Source organism: Cyprinus carpio, chromosome A10, assembly GCF_018340385.1.
Source record: "Cyprinus carpio isolate SPL01 chromosome A10, ASM1834038v1, whole genome shotgun sequence".
Classification (NCBI taxonomy): Eukaryota; Metazoa; Chordata; class Actinopteri; order Cypriniformes; family Cyprinidae; genus Cyprinus; species Cyprinus carpio.
Genome location: NC_056581.1, coordinates 3759748 through 3779126, shown reverse-complemented (window position 1 = coordinate 3779126; position 19379 = coordinate 3759748). Strand labels below are relative to the sequence as shown.

Genomic DNA, 19379 nt, shown 5'->3' with positions numbered 1-19379 from the left:
ATAGGAGAACATAAACTTCCATTTAAAAGTTTGGGTTATGTAAGATTTTATTTTTTTAATAGAAATTAATGCTTTTATTTAGCACTAATGATTTAAATCATCCAAAATGACAATAAAGCCATTAATAATCTTTCAAAAGACTTCTATTACAGATAAATGTCGATCTTTTGTAACTTTATATTTATTGAAAGAAAAAAAGTATCATGGTTTCCACAAAAATATGAAGCAGCACAACTGTTTTCAACATTGATAATAATCAAAAATGTTTGTTAAGCAAGAAAATCATCATATTAGAAGGATTTTTGAAGAATAATGTGACACTGAAGACTGGAGTAATGATGCTGAAAATTCAGCTTTGATCACAGGAATAAATTAAGAATTTTACAATATATTACAATAGAAAGCAATTGTTTTAAATTTTATTAATATTACACTTTTTTTGTATTTTTGATCAGATATACTGTATGCAGCCTTTGTGAGCAGAAGAAACTTTATTAATGATTAATAATAATACTCTCATGATTGCATAATGCCTACTATTTTGTTTACTGTCTTTTAAAATAGTATCATTGTGTACTGCACAATGATGTTAACTTTTCAAGTGTAATGCACCTTTATTCATATGAATGCTATTTGTATGTCCACTGCTGACCTTATATACTGCAACTTCCCACATAAATGTAATTCTACATCTTAATCTAAACACAAAACAGTACTTGGGTAATTTATTTGATAACTTTGAAGCACACATGCTCCAGGCTGCTGCATGGATGTGTTGTTGAACAGTAAAGGCTGAGCTCAGCAGGAGTCAGATGCATGTGTGGGCATCAGACGCTGCCATTGGACCTGACCTCTGTAGGGCTGTCATTCTGAGAGGACGCTCGGCCGCTTAATTCACACGGGTACAGGGCTCTCTGGAGCTCCGCCGTCACCACCGGTATCTCCTGCTTCTCCCATTCACCCTAAAAGACATTGAAAGTCAATACAAAGAAACTTCCTCATTTTAACACCGTTCAACCTGACATGACAGTGTTTTTACATGCACTAATTTTTTTCAATCCAAATAAATCCAATCCAGATTTAGATTCTAAAAGTTCTGTTAACTCTGCACTTTGTAATCCAATTCACATATTCATTTTTGAGGAAAAAAAAAAAAAACAAAGAAAGAAAGCCAGCCCAATAAGCAGAAGCAAGTTTGATTGACATGACCTGCCAGAACTAATGCTATGCTTGATATGTCTGCATGCATCTAAAAAAGACATCAGAAAAGCTGCGTCCTCAGTGGCTCTGATGTTGGGAGAAAATGAAGACTATGTGTATTATGTTCACTTTTACATCCAACTACAAAGCACCTGCATTGCTTGTTGTCGCTACAGCTGCTCAAGCGTCGAGAAAATGGCTGAGGGCGGAGATATGCTAATACAGGACAGTAGTGGGCGGGGCCTGAGCAGTATGACGTCAAAACATCTTGATAATTGAGACTATTTAGGGTTTTTTGGGTATTGAATGGATTTTTATCATTGTAGGATGGTTGTGTCCAAAGTGATTTTTTCCGATATTTTACTGCAAAAATATTGGTAATTCTCACCATGCACTCAGAGTATATTAGAATGTGTCACATCTGTCTGTTTGGGCAGTTACTGAGTCTAGCTACATAAAAATCTAAAAATTCAATGAGACTGAACCTCAAATTGTATCCTGTAATTTCACATAAGCGTATAATTGTAAATTCACACAGCTCACATGCTACTCTGGAAATGAATGACTTCTGGGCCGTTTAATGTTGCGCTTACAGGAAAGAGCTCAGCTGTGGATTGGTTGCAGTGCATTGAGATTGGGGAGGTGAGGTAGAGGGAGTTCAGCACCTCCCCGCTGAAGCCGTCCCAGGATAGCAAGGAGAACTGCTCTTCCACCGTCGTCCCGGGACAACTGCAACTCTCACGTCCTTGAAACCTACACAGATGACAATAAAACGAGACTTGAATAGGCCTCTTATTTGTATTTTTTAAATATCCACTCCAATGACCACAAAACCACTTTCATAATTCGTCTGATTCCACAAAATTGCTTTTTTTAAGCTGGAAAAATGCAATTTGCCAGTGCAAAATGGAAGAACACAAATGTCATCTGCCTGCCTTTGTTTTATTCATTGCTGAAGAAAACCTATTTCTGTTTTTTCCGTCTGATTTCGTAGAGGAAATGAAAGCATTCCTCTTGTCCTCAGGCAGTTAGTCTCAAAGGCAGATATTAGTTTGAAATGCGCTGGTTTTTGTTGTTGTAGCCTGACTGGGTCAGAGCGGTGTGATACTGCGACAGCAGTGTTTCCATTTTCAAGGTTTTCTTCTCATTGTAGGCACAGACTGTAGGAAATGACTGTCTGGGATGTGTTAGACGCTCATACAGGAAGGTTTTGTTTGCTGTTTTTGGTGCTTTAGTTCAGTCTTATGGACACGTGATGTACCTGTTGATGAGACTGAAGTATTTCTGCAGGTAATCTATGTCCACGTGGCTCTTGCACAGCTCCAGCTGTGTACGGGGGTAATAATGCACGTAATTGACACACATCTCTTCCATGATCCCAAAACCACCCTGCAGAAATGACAGAAACAAAGCCACTGGATCTGAAGTGAAAAGTGTTTCTAAAATGTTTCTTACACAAAGCTCTTATATACAGTAGCTTCAGAAGACCTGTACAGAATTGTTCAATTTCAGGCTTCAGATTTCTTGGCATAAAATAACTAAAATTAATGTTGCCTGGTATATTAGCACCAGCTTTTTGTTCATATTGTAAAAGAAATAATTCATGTTTCATGATGAGTAACTCTCCTAATGTAAGATTATGCTGCTTAATTGAGGGTTTTATTTTATTTTATGTATATATTTGGAAAAACTTATCTTCCTTGGCATTTTAATGGCATTTTTATGGAAGCCTCGTGAAAAGGTTTTTTAGTCACCTTTAAAATGCAATATGTATGAAAGCCCGTTTCTGCCACTAAATAAAAAAAATAAATAAAAAATAAGGTAATTGCATCTTTTTATATCACAAATCAGACTTTTTTTCTCAGGACTGTGTGATATAAACTCGCAGTTGTGAGAAAAAAAATAAAGTCAGAATTGTGAGATATAAACTTATTGCAAGAAAAAAAAGAATTGTTTATTCAGTGGCGGAAACGGGCTTCCATTTTGCATTTTAAAGGTGACTAAAAAAACTTTTCATGAGGGTTCTGTGTAATATTTTATTATAATATATTCAAATTTACATATATTAATTAAGTGCTGCAGATTTGATGCATATTTAATACATTTTAGATGTTTACCTGGGTGAAGTAATAATGCAAAAAAATTATCATTCAATATGACAAAAAAAAAAAATTAAATCATTTGTTAAATGAGCATCTGACAAATGAGGCTGACATCTACCAACCTCTGATGTGCTGATCACATAAAAACAATAAAAATAAATTCATAAATGATTTCTTGTGAGTTCATTATAATATATAAATGGCATATTTTATAACAAGATGCCTATTTGCGTATCTTAAATGTCTGTCTGGGTTAAGCAAGCTGGGAACTCACCCTAAGTTTAAATGTAAGTATGTTAGTGTGGCTTTAATGTAATTTGAGCAGCTCTTAATGTAAACTTGTATTATACTGTGCAGAATGATGAGAAACCTTGCCGTTTGAGAGTTTTGTCGTATTTGATTTCCAACTAATCAATCTGTAATGTCTAGACCTTCAGTTAGTCAAGCATCTCATCTGTATACCATACTAAATTATCATGAGAGAATGTATTTGATTGGTTGAACAGTGTTGGACTGAGTCAGACTTACCACGGTAGCTTTGTTCCTGTCTTCAGTGTTATACGTGCACTTTGTGACGAGAGCGTCGCCCTGTGGAGTAGACAAACGCACAAAGCAGGGATCACACATGATCAGATGGGGTTTAGCACTCAGCTATTTGTAGAACATGCTAGAATGAATGTCTCTTGGCAGGTTAGCATTAAATTGGCAGGCTCAGCGGTGTGTGTGGGAGCTTGTATTGACAGTCTAAATGCAGCAGATCTACACTTTTGTTGGTGGCTTGCTGGCTCCGGGCGTTTCCTGTAACGTCTGCAGCGTCTCTCTTTCTCTCATCTAAATACACTTCAGCTTGTACATGTGTGAGGAGCAACTTACTGGCAAAACAGTCACCATCTTCTTTAAAACACGGATAATCTGCACAAAAAAGGGAAAGGTTACAAATGTAAGTTTTTGATTGATTTTCTTTTTAATATATGTAATCAAATCAAAACAGAATATATCATTTACAGCACCCTAAGATTGTATGGGGTCAATGTTTTTGTGGTACTGAGGTACTATAGTACAGTCACTGTAGAAGATGGTGATTTACATGATAGTCCTTGTATTTTATTAAAGGCCATAGTTCATATCTAAAAAATCATGGTACATTGTTACTTTGTGATTTCAAAAAGGCAGCCCAAAAATAAACCATGGTGTGTTTAACATGTATTTCATTTATGGATTTTTATAGTGTGTGTGAGAGAGAGTGTGAGCATGGAAAATGGTGTGGGAGTGACAAAAGCATCAAGTGTTCAGGTATACCGCAGGGTATCGTGGGTAGTTGACATGTCTCAAGCCGTGAGCAGTGTGCCGCAGTGTGACGTGCTGTACTTCAACTGAACTCTTATACACTGCATTCATATCGACTGAGAGATTGAAAGGAACATGCTTACTTTTTAAAAGTATTTAAGCCAACTGCAAAAGAGTTTATCCTGCTGAAGAATTAACAAATAAATAAAACCAGTCTAAGTTGGTTGGCTGGTCTTAGCTGGTTAAAGCTTCTCCCAACCTGACCAGCTGAAGAAGTGGTCAAAACCCCTCTAAACCATCCTGCAAACCAGTTATGACCAGGCTGGAAGACCAGCTAAAACCAGCTTAGTTTTTTTAGCAGGTTGAAATAAATGGTGAACAGTTACAGCATCATAAATATACCGTACAAAAATCAGCCTATCAGAATGATTTCTGAAGGATCATGTGACACTGAAAATTGGTGTAATGATGCTGAAAATTCAGCTTTGATCACAGGAATACTGTAAATTATATTTTAAATAGAAACCATTATTTTACATTTTAATAATATTTCACAAACTTACAGGTTTTATTGTATTTTTTGATCTTATGAAAGCATCCTTGGTGAGCATAAGAGACTTCTTTCAAAAACATGCAAAAAATAAGTAACAAAATCAATTATTTCACACTGTTGAATGAAAGCGTATATGTACATTTTATCAGTTAACATCTGTTATGTGACTAAATGACTTCAGTTAATTCTCTAAATGAAGCAAGAAATTCAATATGAAAAGATCAGGACAGTAGTTGATTTTATACATTGTGAATTGATTGGGTGTTCCATTCCAGGTGGGTGTGGTTTCTGTGTACGTGGTCGGAGGGGATTGGCTGAAAAAATAAGAGGGCTTGATGATGTCAGTAGAAAAGAAAAGTTGTTTCATATGTGAAGTTATTACATTATGATGAAATATTTGGAATAACGTGCATGCATGAATCATGCATAATAAGACCAGGAACCTGTATAAAGTGAAATTTAAAGTGAAAAGGCATGTTTTAAATGTTCAAACTCAAACTTAGTTTAATACCTGGTAGTGAGTGCTGAAATGTTTGTCCTCCTGTACCACGTCCACCTCTCTGCCTCCTCGTACCAGGACGGTCCTCACCCCGAGTCCAGCCAGATGAGTGTGCAGCTGGGACGCAAAGATGTGTACACCACCTACAGGAAGAGCCTGCAGGACAGAAAACACCACTTCAATAATTAATATTTGAACTATATTTTTACATTGTATGAAGAAATTGTGATTAATTTTAATGTTAGAGTGTTGCCGGCATGTTCTGAGTGGTCACTTTTTGCATAATTTGCCTTAACAAGCCATGATTTGAACTTAAAGATATACAGTATTCCTTCTTATATAGCTATGTTTTTAATATTATTTATCTAGTTGATGAGCTTTTTCCACTGTGAGCTGGTTTATAAGACTTTTTTTTACACCATAAATAAGTGTTTTTCTTTTTTTTAATGGGGAGTCTCTTGTGATTGCATAATTTGGTGAATATTGGCCTTAATCTGTTTTCAGGAAGCCACTCAATGTGTTTTAGTTGAATTCAAAGCCTGCATGCATGAATTTATTCGGCTGGCTTGAGTGAAGTGCAGTGTTTAGGAGTGTTTGTGAGGCGCGTGGACCGTCTGTGTGCATTTGGCGGTGCAGTAGCCAGTCAGCTGGAAAGAGCGCTGGCGGGGAGGAATGGCCATGACAGGCGTGTAGACTAGCCCCAGCTCCATGATGCCTGCGTCAAACCTCCTCAGTGATGGAGTGTACCACAAACGAATGCCTGAGGAGTCCCTCCGTCCTGTGACAAGCACACAGAATGAGTCAAGAGGAGCTGTGCATTCAGGAATGAAGGGAAGTAGACTGGAGAAATCAGAGTGATGAGTAGTTTAGGTTGAGATTGGCAAAAACATTAGTTATATATTAGTCTCAGTATACTAGCATGCTGTACTTACTATAGCTGCAGGCATACAATTTGTGCACATTGAGTGTTTCATCAACTACAGGCACTTAAAAAAACTGAAAACTATTGGTCTTATTCATTAATAATTGCATAGATTATTCATATAATTAATATCAGATTATGTAATATATGAGCAATCGTGTACCTGAGTTTAATCATTTGCATAAAACGCATCCAAACTGTCCATATAAGTTAATTCAGTGCTACCCAAAGTTTGTCTTTATTTTATTTTTTATATTTTTGTTCAAAAATTAATGATGAATCAGTATTTTATTTGTAAAAAAGAAAAGAGAAGAAAAAAATGCAGATTCATGCTCAGGGTTTTTTTTTTTTTTTTTTAACGTTTTTTTTTGTTTGTTTGTTTTTAATTTTTTGGGTTTTTTTACAAGTAGCATTTTTTTAATACAATTGCAATTCAATTCAGTGTGCTTCACTGGAGGTAACATCTGCCACAATTTCTACCATCTCCTTCATTTATTTAGGCTGACAAAAGGTAAGACATAATCTACTCAAAACTACATTAAAAATGCTAAATAAGTGGTTTTACTTGATAAATGAAGTAAATACATAATGAGGTCATTGCTAGAATTCTAGCATTCTTACATAATGTCCACTATTTCACAGGCTATTTTTTAAGAATTGCTAAGAAGTGTATAGTGTACAGTATATACTGTGATGATGCAGCATTCTGAACATAGTCTTAACCAACTGGGCTGAGGTGCATCTTTGGCACAATTTGTGTTCTGCATACCTGATATAAGGAGAGGGTTGTGGTAATGAACTTCAAGCCGAAGGAACCTAGAAGAACCTTCTCCTCCCAGAGGCAAACCAGCATCAGCAGGGTAGTAGAATGGCTGCGTGTAGATAAGATTAATTGTGGTGCAGAGTAGCTTCTGCTTAATGCTTTGCAGGCTAAAAGATATTTAAGCCAATGCACAAGAAGCTTATGCCAACTCTGACTCAGTCAGAGCCAGAAAAGTCTTGTTCACGACCAGCGGTTTAGACTTGTACAGTAAAGGATAGCAATGAGGAAATCTAAACCCCTTATCTACTTTTAAACTCATGTGAGAAAGACCTCTTTATGTAACCGTCCTACTTCCACCTCCAGTTTCTCTCTCTATCACACTCTCCTGGCTCTCACCCACTCCCCCTCCTTCTCTCACAAGGCATTAAAAAACATTTAAAAATGAAATGATGAAAAAAATAAAAGACTAACTGCAATCTACTGAAGAAAAACATCTAAATTTTGCTACATAATCTCATCTCTCCAGCTTGACATTGGCAGCTAGCAGAACACATGATTTGTGTTTGTTTTACTCCCATGTAATCTCATTGGAGGCCCGTCTCTCTTTCTCTTTCTCTCTCTCTCTATCTCTCTCCGAGCTCGGCATCGGACCTTGGCTCCATAACTGATTTATCAGGACGCCTCTGCTTTCAGATTGGCTCACAGCTCTGCTCAAACCATGACTGGCACCTACCTAGAGTGGGCGAATTGGCACAGATAAAGCCTATCTGTATGTTTGCCTCTTAAAATGGACTCCTAAAGATGCTCATAATCATATGTTCTGTTTTTAGCTTGCAAACTTAGCACTAAAGAGGGAGAAAATGATGTAGAAAGTGACCTCTGTGGATGTGATTCATGATGAAACATTGCGAAACATTGAAAGCATACAGTCAGAAAGGATAGCCATAAAAGTACTATTAAACTAAAGCGGAAGATTTTGCTCATTTCCACACATAAAGCAATTATATACTTCATAAGACTTGATATATAGCAAATGTGTCATTGAGACCAATTTTATGGTCATTTTACAGAACTTTTGTGTGTGTTTTGGAGCTTGACACACCTTAAAGGAAAAGAGCAGCATGAACATTCTTAAAAATATCTTGTTTTGTGTTCTTTAGAAGTAAGCAAGCCATACAGGTTTTGAATCGCATAGTAAGCTACTTATAACAGAATTTTCATTTTTGAGTGAACTGTCACTTTAATTCTACACTATGTAAATGCAGTGTGCAGTAGTTCACGTACCTCCGCTCCCAAGGCCCAGGCAGCCAGAACGTGTCGGCAGTAATTGAGTTTGCGGGGCTTCATCTTTGAATCACAAGAGCCGCTGTATTGAGGCACGGTGTCCATCTGAGGAGAGCATTCGAACACTTCGATGTGATGAACAATGGCTTCATTACCAGGAGTGATCACAGACTCGTACTGCAAAAGAAATAAAAATAAGAGTCATTTGTTTTCACTATTAATAACCAAGATTAAGAGATGTAAATTGATTGAGGAGAGGGAAATAAGTTAAAAACTATTTTTTAAAATTCTTTTATTCAGAGTGTGCAAAAAACAAAAACTGCTTGTTTGCTGAAAAAATGAAGAGGTGCACTGTGCAGCATAACAGAGTGCAGATCCTCAAATGGATTTAAAAAATGTTTTATCATTTAAAGAGACATGCACCAAAACGGCTTGCTGTGAACAGAGCTGTTTTGGACTAAGTAAAAAGGTGTTGTTTTACACGACCATTGAGGAATTTTAACAAAGTATGTTGCAGTCATTTCATAAAGGCCCTTAAGAATCATACCAACTTGTGGAGAATGGTCATCCAATGTCCCCTTTAATAGAATTTGGACATACTACATCTGCTATATTGTCATGTGACCCACCAGCATCAGTTGGTTCAGTTCACTGCTATTCATAACTCTTCTCCACACTCCTAAAAATAAAGGGTCCAAAAGGTGGTTTTTACAGCGATGCCAAAGAAGAACCATTTTTGGTTCCCCAAAGAACCTTTAAGTGACCATTTCTTAAAAGAACCATTTTTTCTTAATGTGAAGAACATTTTAATAATCTAAATAACCCTTTTTCCATGAACCCAAGATTCTATGGATGTTAAAGGTTCTTCACAGAAGAAAATGGCAATAAAGAACCTTTATGCCTGATGGGATAGTAAAGTTTTCATTAAATGTGCCCTACACAATCTCAGTGGAAGTAGTAGGTCATCCAGGTACTTTTCGCCTACTGTTTTTCAAACACTATGAATTCGGACATACTACTGTTTCACCGTACTGTTTTTTCACATACTATATATTTGGCATATTCGGGCGTATCGCCTGCATTCCTTTCCATTTTTCAGCATCACATATTGAGTTTTTAAATGAGAACGAATTGTGAATGGCCCTGTAGAGGTTTGTTTAAATCCCAAACTCAAAGTCCAATGTGATTAATAGTAATATTGATGACTGCATTAGAAACTCCGTTAATTATATTCAGATCCAGTTTACATCACCCCAAAAGTGTTTTACTAAAGAGCCTTATAGTTGGTCAAAGTACCTCATATGCACCTGTTAAATAGGTATCATGTCTCTGAAAGTTCACATAGAAAGGTAAAATGTAATGTGCAAGTGGCTCCAAGATTTTCAGGTTACCATGACAATGTGGTTCTTGGGCATATTAGGCGGGAGCTGATAGATGTGGCACCAGTAAGTGGTTTCCTGTGTGGGAATGATAACATCAGGGGCCAGGACCTCCAGAGTGCGGACATCTCTCGGGAGAGCAGGGGACGGAGCGTCTGGACGCAGGAGCAGCACTCGCTGGATGCCAGGCTGGAGATGAGAAATGTTGAGCTCATGTAAAGATAGGATGGGACGCTCCAGCATGGCGTAGATGATGTGGACAGTACCTTCCTGGAAATAAGTAATTCTGTTATTATTTTTGTCATCATTTTATGTTTTTTAAGACCCATATGACTAAAGACGTTTATTCTATGGAAAAGAGCAGCCTGAACATTTGTCAAAACATCTTGTTTTGTATTTCACGGACAAAAGAAAGTCATACGGGATTGGAACGACATGATGGTGAGTAAATGAAGACAAGGTTTATATACATTTAGTTTAGACTCTTTCCTAATGCTTCCAAACATTTGAGGAGACGATACTAAATAGAGCACAAAACGTTATTCTCTAACCCAATATAATCATTCATATATCTCTTTATCCTACCTCTACCCTCTCTATCTGTTATTCTACTCTCATTTGTTTAGTAACGTGCCTCTATGATGTAGTCGTGTGGGTCGCAGGTGCTGAATGGTCTTTTGAAGAGCAGGAAGAAGCCTTCAGTGGACTGATGAGTCTCCAGCAGCTCATAGTCCTGCTGAGCGTCCAGCATCACTCTGCCTTCATTATCACTCCAAGCATCCTAAGAATATGAAATGCACTCATGAAAACACCACCTTCACTTCTTTATATCTCAACCATTCAAATGTTAGAGGTCGGTAAGTTTTAGAAGTCTCTTATGTATGGAGGACCATTTCTGCCACGGTATAAATGAGGTAATTGTAGCTTTTTCCTCACATAAATAGTCAGAATTGTGAGAAAAAGTTAGAATTGTGAGATAAAAGATGTAAACTTAGAATTGCAAGGTGATCAAACATGAAATTTGTGAGAAAATGGTCAGAATTCTGAATTTATATCTCACAATTCTGATCTTTTTTTTTTTTAAATTTCGAGCTTATATCTTGCAATTCAGAGTTAATATTGTGCAATTCTGCCCAGTTATCACATAATAGAGTTCACATCTTACTATTTTGAGTTTACATCTCGCAATTCAGACTTTTTTCTCAGAATTATGAGACAAAAGTCAGAATTGTGAGATATAATATCAGAACTGTGAGATATAAACTCACAGTTATGAGAAGAAAAACATAAACTACAAGAAACAATTACAAGAAAAACGTTAGAATTGTAAGATAAGAAGTTGCAATCACCTTTTGTATTATTTATTCCATAACAGAAACCACACACACACACACACAAATAAAAATTGTAAGATGTAAACTCAGAATTGTCACTTATAAACTCTCAAACTCTCAGTTGCAACTATTTTATACCTCTATTTTAATATGAGCTCCTTCTGAAATCATTCTAATATGATGAATTTGAGATCTTTTCAGCATTTACTGCCAGATTTTGTCCAGCCTTCAGTGTTTTGACTTGCTGTCTGTAACTCCTCTCCTTGACACACGCAACATTTATTCAAAACAGACCAAACTGTGCAGTCCAAAGGCAAAATAATGAAATAAATCATGCATAATGAATGAAGGGGGGCCTTGACACACACATGACCTTCTACTTTCAACTACTTTATTTGGGGCACGGTGGCCAAAACCCAGACATGAGCTGTTCAGCTCGATGTTAGGAAAGGGATATTGCACTATACGACTGAACAGGAGCTCTACCAGCATGTGGGTGTCTACTGTAACCGGACAATCATAACAAGATCCAGAAAGCAAGACTCTTCAGACTCAAGTGTAACAGAGAGCGGTTGCTCTGACACCGGGGTTAGAAATCTGTCATCAGTCGTTCTGTAGATCTGTAGATTTCATTTACAATACACATTTTTACACACCATTCTCTCAAAATTAGCTTCTTTTTTTTTCCTGCACTGACCCCAAAATATCCACTTCAGTAGCATTTGCATCAAACTTTTCAGTTTTATTCCTATCTATATTCTGAAAGTTTTTACTGAGGGGTTTGTTTGTTTGTTGCAAATTGATAGTATTTTCTGATTCATGGAGTGATAAAAATAGACTAGAATTTTGAACCTGGCTTCATCCAATGTTCAGATTTTTGTTCTGGAAATTTATTCCAATTAGTGCATCTTTAATGATGTAATACCTCAATATCTGTATATTTAAACATAATAGAAAAGTTGTAATAAACAACTGTCTTAATGTACTGTAATGAGTTAAATGGGGCGTATATCGTTAAATCTTGAGTATAAGGTAAATTGTTTTGATATGTTATATTTTCATTTCTTGCCATAAACATGTCATATATTATTATATATTATTTTATATGCTACTACTATTTATATACTACTACATCTACTGTATTTATTAACATAAATATTAACATTGTCATGTCATATATTATTATATATTATTTTATATGCTACTACTATTTATATACTACTACTTCTACTGTATTTATTTAGTTACTGTAAGTCAATGGGTTCCAAATTAACACTATTGGACCCCATTATCTCTCAATGAATGGACATATGGACAAAAGCAGTTGAATCATTCTTCAACTGTCTGTTAAGATGTAGATCAGCACTATGTTAAACAGTTCAAAAACAGGCGTGATGTCTGGTGGGTGTGTGTGTGGGTGGGGGGGTGTGCTTCACTTGTCATACAGCTTTGTAACAACATGAAGGTATGTAAATGATAACAAAATGATCATTTTTGAGTGAATTATCTCTTTACCAAAACAAAAACCCTCATATTGACAAGATTCTACATTATGTTGCATCAGTTTCCTGCTCATCTCAAATATGTATTTGGCAAAAGCACATAATCCTACACCATCCCTGGAGCAGATTTGCAACACCATAAGGCAAAAACCATCATAAAATCAAATCGTATAAACTAGTCTTACCCCAAAATAGGATTTGTGACCGTCGTCCCACAGAAGGACCAGGTCGGCATTTGTGGGCTCTCCCCGATCGGACATGCCTAGCAAAACACCATGGTGGAGCTCTTTGACTTTCAGCTCCAGATAGACCTCCTGGGTGGGATAGCTGATGTTCCAGGACAGCTCCAGCTGACCCGAGGGGTCTAAGGGGATGTGGTAGGCAAGGGCGGGTCTGGAGTGGACCGCAGGAGCCTGGTAGGAAGCCACCAAGAGCACCACCACAGTGGCCAAAACGGTGAGGTACATGAGGGTGACATCTTGCAAGCACAGGTCTTTGTTCAGAAGGCGCATTGCCTGTGTTGTCTTCTGCTTGAAGGCCCTTCTGTTGTTCTGTAGTAGGACGTCTTTGGGCTTTCCTGAAGATATTCTTTTGCCTCTTGTTGTAAAAATGTTTGATTTGATTTCACTGCAGTAGCGTTCACTCCTTTATCGCTACTGTTGTTCTTGAGCATCTCTGTTGATTTTTCTTATCTTGACTTCTTAGACCCGGCTTCAGTTTGATGTCTCAGTTGGTAGGTGTCCACTGTTCCTCATGTTGGTCCACTTCTGTTGTGCTGTGGACTCTCTCTGGCTTTTAAGAGCACGACCCTGTGACAGCCTCTACTTTATCCTGCCTTAATTGTATTAGTTGGGTTAACGAAAATTCAATTGTTTATTTTGCCCTCTGGTCAAACTTTTTCCCAACATCTGCTTGTTGTGAGCAAGCAGGGCCGATTTCTGCAATGCAAACTTTTTTCGTTGATGTAGATGTGAATATGTATTATGAAAAATAGCTGACTTGTAAGGTGGTTTGTGATGTTAGATTGCATTAGGTTAAATGCATTTAATTATTTTGCATTTGCCTGTTGCTTGTTACATGTACTTAGCAATAACAGTATAATTATGCATATTTATACAATGAAAAATTACAAGCAACTATAGCCTAATCCTAAACCTACTCCTAAATATAATAATTAATATTGTGCGATTACAGTAGGGATGCCTTAAAATAAAGTGTAACCAAAACTGTATTTATTTATTGATGGATCAGGTTCATGCTTTTATTAATTTTATGAAAACTAATTATAAACAAAATCTCAACTTGATAAAACATATAAAAGACCTTTTATGAAAAATGTTACTGTTTGGAGTATAAACATAAATACAGTGAATTTTCAAATGCAGAACTTTTCAAACTGATGTGCACATTGTGGAAGTACACATCTGTCTCATTTTCTATAATTATTTTAATCTTTTTTGTTTTAATTATTATTACTACAATATAGCATTGATGTCTCTGGGACCATCAAAATGAGGCTTTATAGTCCATAACAACCATTATGATTCATCAATACTGAGATCAGAGATGTCTATTGGGTGCCTGGGAAGGATGTTTTTTCTTTAGCGGGAAATAAAATGCTGCGCATTAGAGAGCATAAATGTCAAGTTATTGCGGTTAATGGAAACAAAAAACACTAATTAAGCTCTAAATGAATGTGCTATTAGCTGCTTCCATCTTTTTCAGTGATCTCCAGTGTGAGGAAGAGAGGTTTGGTCAGATCATTAGACAAGCAATGGCTGTATAGACTTTAAATTGATTGACCTTTGCATGTAACATATAGTTTATAGTATATTTTAATGTTTAGTTTTAAAAATTATCTGTATATCTATCTGTCTGTTTTGTATATTGTCAAAAATATGTTCTTATAGAATTTTGTAAACCTATTTTGCATCATATATTATATAGTATTATAACTATATTTGTATTTGTATGACATGTTTGCTTATGGCATATTTAATTAATGTGTATATATACACATTGTATATATAGAGTATACATGCACATTTAAAAATTATGTATTATTATTAATATTTTAGTATAGTTTTAGTATTAATAGTACCTAGCTGTATTTTGATTATTAATTTATATTACGTATACTGCAGTATATATTATATTAACAACGTACATTAATAGTGTAAGTATATTTGTATAACTGCGGCATGGTTACCTTGCGAGCTTTATATCCGCACAGTATTATTTAACAGCATGTGTGACAGATGTGTGCTCTGCTGTTTGTTTGGAGAAAGATTATTTCTAATGGCCGGGCTTCTGGAAGGAAACACCTGTGCCTTCATCCTTTCACTGGTTTATAAGAAATTAAAAGATATTAAGATGAAACACTCACAGTAACAATCTTAACACACATGTTCAAAAGCCTTGGAGCCAAAGGGACATGGTGCAGCTGCTGCCAATTGTGTCATCTCAATCAAGAAACATGGAGAGCTTGTCTGAGGGATAAAGGTTATTTAGGTCCCTGTGGCAGTGGCATGAGGTAGTGTGAATGTGGGAGGGGCAAGACAAGAACAGATGCTGGTCTGATCCGCTAATGAAATGAAGTTATGGGGCCAAAGGGGTGTTCGGTGCCCCGGAGACATGACTGTTCCTCGATTCGGAGCAACAGATCATCAGGCTTATGACACGCTGAACCCAGCCTGATCTGGACCTAAAGGAAAAAACAAGTAGAACTGGATTCTGTATTTTTGTTGCCAGAGTAGTGTGAGTGGTTGTCAGGGTGAGGCTTAATGGTTACCAAGGTGTTCTGAATGTTTTGTTTTTGCTATTTTGAGTTGCTATGTAGTTGCTATGGGTGATTTCTAGGCTTACTAGTTAAAGTCAAAAGAGAGAAAGAAAAAGAAAATGAGAAAGAGAAATTACAACAGGGAAAGTGCAGAATGAAAGGAAAATAGAAAACAAATATAAGGATCAAAATTTGTTGTCCCTGAAACAGAAAATGTTTTTCTTTTCTTTCATGTTTTGCTTTGTTTTGTGTTTTAGCTTTGCTTTGTTTTACAAATAAGATTAAAAATATGTTGTTTTGCTTTGTTTTACAAAGGAAAAAAAGGTTTTAAAAAGTAAAAAAACAAAAACAAAGTCCTTAAAGGGGTCATGCGATGCGATTTCAAATTTTCCTTTCTCTTTGGAGCGTTACAAGCTCTTGGTGAATAAAGAATGTCTGTAAAGTTGCAAAGACTAAAGTCTCAAATACAAAGAGATATTCTTTATCAAAGTTAAGACTCTGCCACGCCCCCTAAAATGACTTGTTCTATCACATCTCTACGTCACTATGTGGAAATATTTGCATAATGCCGCCCAAATGTTTACGCAAAGAAAGAAGGCGTGGTTTCAGTAACCGCAGTTAGTGTTGAAGCAGCCGTGTCAGGGAGATGCTGTGTGTATCTAGGCGAAACCAAAAGCACTTTATTTGGCCTTCCGAAACTAGATGCATTTAGGAATCTTTAAGATTACTTACAGCAGAACATCAACGCATTTTATGGACAACCGTTTCTTGAACCTAGGATTTAAGGTGATTCTTACAATCTGGCACTTCTGAATCCGCTATACTGTAAGTATGTTTTGTTATTAAAGTATCTGCTATTGACTGTTCAAATATAGTGTTTTGCGTGTCGTGTTTCTGTGTGTGTGTGTTTGTGTGTGTGTGTGTGTGAGAGAGAGGATCACACAGTGGAGTCAGCTGTCTTAACCGTCCGTGGCTTGTGTACTGCAAACACATACGAGCTTCATCACTGTGTCTGTCACAAGAATCTGTTCCCCTTTTGGGCTTGAACTAATGGTAAAACTAAGGACATTATTAACTGTCTTTATATTTATTTTGAAAGATGAAGCTTGCGATTATGGAAAGAGGCGTTACATTTTCGACGAGTGCTTGCGGTGATCGGCCAATCACAATGCACTGGGTCAGTTGGCCAGTCAGAGCAGACTTCGCTTGTCAGAAAGAGGGACTTTGTAGAAAACGATGCATTTGAGAGGGAATGAGATAATGTACAGTATTTGAAAAATAATGTGTTTTTTGAACATTGAAGCATGTCAACATATTCTGTTACACCAAATACACAAAATAATGATCTTTAAAAAAGCATCATATGACCCCTTTAAAATCATTTTATAACTATGTTGAACTGCACATACCAAAAACATCATAAATATAACAAGAGATCCAAAGTGTAGAAAATGCCCAGAAAATTTCCCAAACTTTGCAAATATTTTTGGATAATTTCTGGACATTTTCCACCCCTTTGCAACCCTAAAAAAAACACATTAATTATTAGAAATATTGGTTAAATATTGGTTTCTATTATTTAGATTTTGGTCTCTTGAATTTCCATGGTTTCATGCTCTCAACACTCAATAATTCATTGCACAAAACCCATATTTATTCATGTTGCAAGTGAATGTGTATGCAGTGTGAATAAGTCTTTAATTTGGTTTTAATTTATTTATTATAACCTGGACATGATAACGTACATAGTAGATTCCAGCCTAATTTGACTGGAATCTACTGAGCAACAGATGAATTTGCTTCAAAATGCTGTAGAGTTTAATTGCACCGTCCCTTTATGACTACAACAAAAGATAAGGGAAGCATTTTTCATCTATTTTAGTTAATAATCCAAGTTATTAACCTTTAAAATCTTCTTATGCATGATTATATGGTTAGTTGCATGGTACTATTCACATTCTGCTTTGTTATTTCCCTTTCCCTTGCTGTTACGATCAGAACAGACCTTCAGCTCATTTTAGGTCGTGACCCATCAATTTTAGTGTATATTTTGCATGTCACACACACATGAATGTCACAAAGGGTGGATGAGCACTTGCAGACACACACCATTGAGGAGTCAGAAGGCCTGAGGCTCAAACTGACATTATCCAGCTTAGAACAGTCAGTCAATAAGTATTACCTCAAACACACTAAACGCACAGAGAGAGAGAGAGAGAGAGAGAGAGAGAGAGAGAGAGAGACGTATCAGACGTATCAGCGCTGGTTCTGTTACTTTCCTTCTGGTCATGTATAATGCACAGCCTTGCACTATAATAGAGCTTAATATGTAAGGGTTGAATAATTAATGTAATAAAAAGTACTTTTAATTTGTAAAACTTGCCTTTTTTTAGAAGAACTAAGTGTGGACCGTCTTAGTGTTGAAGTGAAATCTTCTCTGTGAGATGTATGCTACTGTTCAAAAGTTTGGAGTCAGAATGATTTTTAATCTGTTTGAAAGAAGTCTCTTTTGTTCACTAAGGCTGATCAAAAATACAGTAAAATAAGGAATATTGTGAAATATTTTTTGCAATTTCAAATAAGTGTGTTGCGTATTAATTTATTTTAAAATGTAATTTATTCCTGTGAGTTAAACCTAATTTTCAGCATCATTACTCCAGTCTTCAGTGTCACATGATCCTTCAGAAATCATTCTGATATGCTGATTTGCTGCTCGAGAAACATTTCATTATTATCATCAATGATGAAAACAGTTTTTGTTTTCAGGATTCTTTGATGAACAGAAAGTTCAAAAGAACACATTTATTTGAAATAGAAATCTTTTGTAACTTACAAATGTCTTTACATTCAAATCACAAAACACTAAACTTTTGAATAGTAGTGTAAATTACATTAGCTAAAAGAACCAATGGCTTTGTTATTTACGCTATTTATTTATTAATTTATTTATTTATTATTCGTTACGTATTTATTTATTGTTATTGTATGTGCGCTAGCTGGACACGTTTGAAAAATAAAAATAAAAATAGCTGGTACCAGACAATAATAACTGACACAACACACTAAAAACAATAAATCCACAAAAATACAAATTCACCTGTACAACTGCTTAAGGAGATTGTATGAAAACATGTGAAGGGAATCATACAACATCATGTAAATAATCCACCAATTTACCAAAATGTAAAATACTTATATTATTGATATTGGTTAAATTAGTAGAGCGGATCACTCCTGTTGTCCTGACAAACACTTTAACCACTCAAGATGAAGTTATGATGAAAAAAAGCTGGAGAAAAAGCTGGCAAAGCTTTGAACCTTTCTAAGAGCACTTTGAAGTCTATAACCCAACCATCAAACAGCAGGGATAGCATCGAACATTAAGCTCTGAAGCTGCAGCTTTCAGAAGAAAGATCTGGAAAGCTTATTGCCATAATGGAAAACATAGATGGAGAATTTGATGCCAGATTGAGGCACGTCATTGAGAAGAGCCACTTTTAATCATTCAGAGATCTGATTGTATCTGATTAATTTGGTTGCTATTCTTCACTGTATAAACAAAATGCATTGCTGCCGTTAATCCATTCTGTGAGTCCATTCTGTGCCGTCAGATGGAGAACCGGCCACATTACAGCTGAGTCCTTGCTGTGTATGTATCCTACAAGTCATTATCATGCTGGCCATAATCAATGAGCAGGCCTTACAGATGGGCTACTGCTTATCTTGGCCTTCATCCAGCTCCACTGGGTGGCTCTTTTGTTCAGTATTCAGAACA

The 19379-nt window shown here is 36.2% G+C and overlaps 1 protein-coding gene across 1 annotated transcript; it reads right to left on the bottom strand.

Annotated features, from left to right (window-relative positions):
• Positions 1-710: 710 nt before the first annotated feature.
• LOC109080215 (dopamine beta-hydroxylase-like) lies at positions 711-13618 on the bottom strand. The gene is made up of 12 exons (XM_019095303.2): positions 13011-13618; positions 10624-10770; positions 10002-10259; positions 8611-8787; positions 7333-7435; positions 6253-6419; positions 5654-5797; positions 4176-4214; positions 3831-3890; positions 2462-2589; positions 1794-1953; positions 711-962 (listed from the first exon to the last, which is right to left on the bottom strand). The coding sequence occupies exons 1-12, from the start codon at positions 13335-13337 to the stop codon at positions 828-830; spliced, it is 1845 nt and encodes a 614-aa protein (XP_018950848.2). The 5' UTR covers positions 13338-13618; the 3' UTR covers positions 711-827.
• Positions 13619-19379: the final 5761 nt, after the last annotated feature.

Coding starts and splice junctions, on each gene's coding strand:
- LOC109080215 (XM_019095303.2), bottom strand. CDS start 13,337: ATGCGCCTTCTGAACAAAGACCTGTGCTTGCAAGATGTCACCCTCATG. Junction 5,798..6,252: donor CCGCCAAATGCACACAGACG/GTCCACGCGCCT, acceptor TCTGTCCTGCAG/GCTCTTCCTGTAGGTGGTGT. Junction 4,215..5,653: donor ATTTCAGCACTCACTACCAG/GTATTAAACTAA, acceptor TTTTTTGTGCAG/ATTATCCGTGTTTTAAAGAA.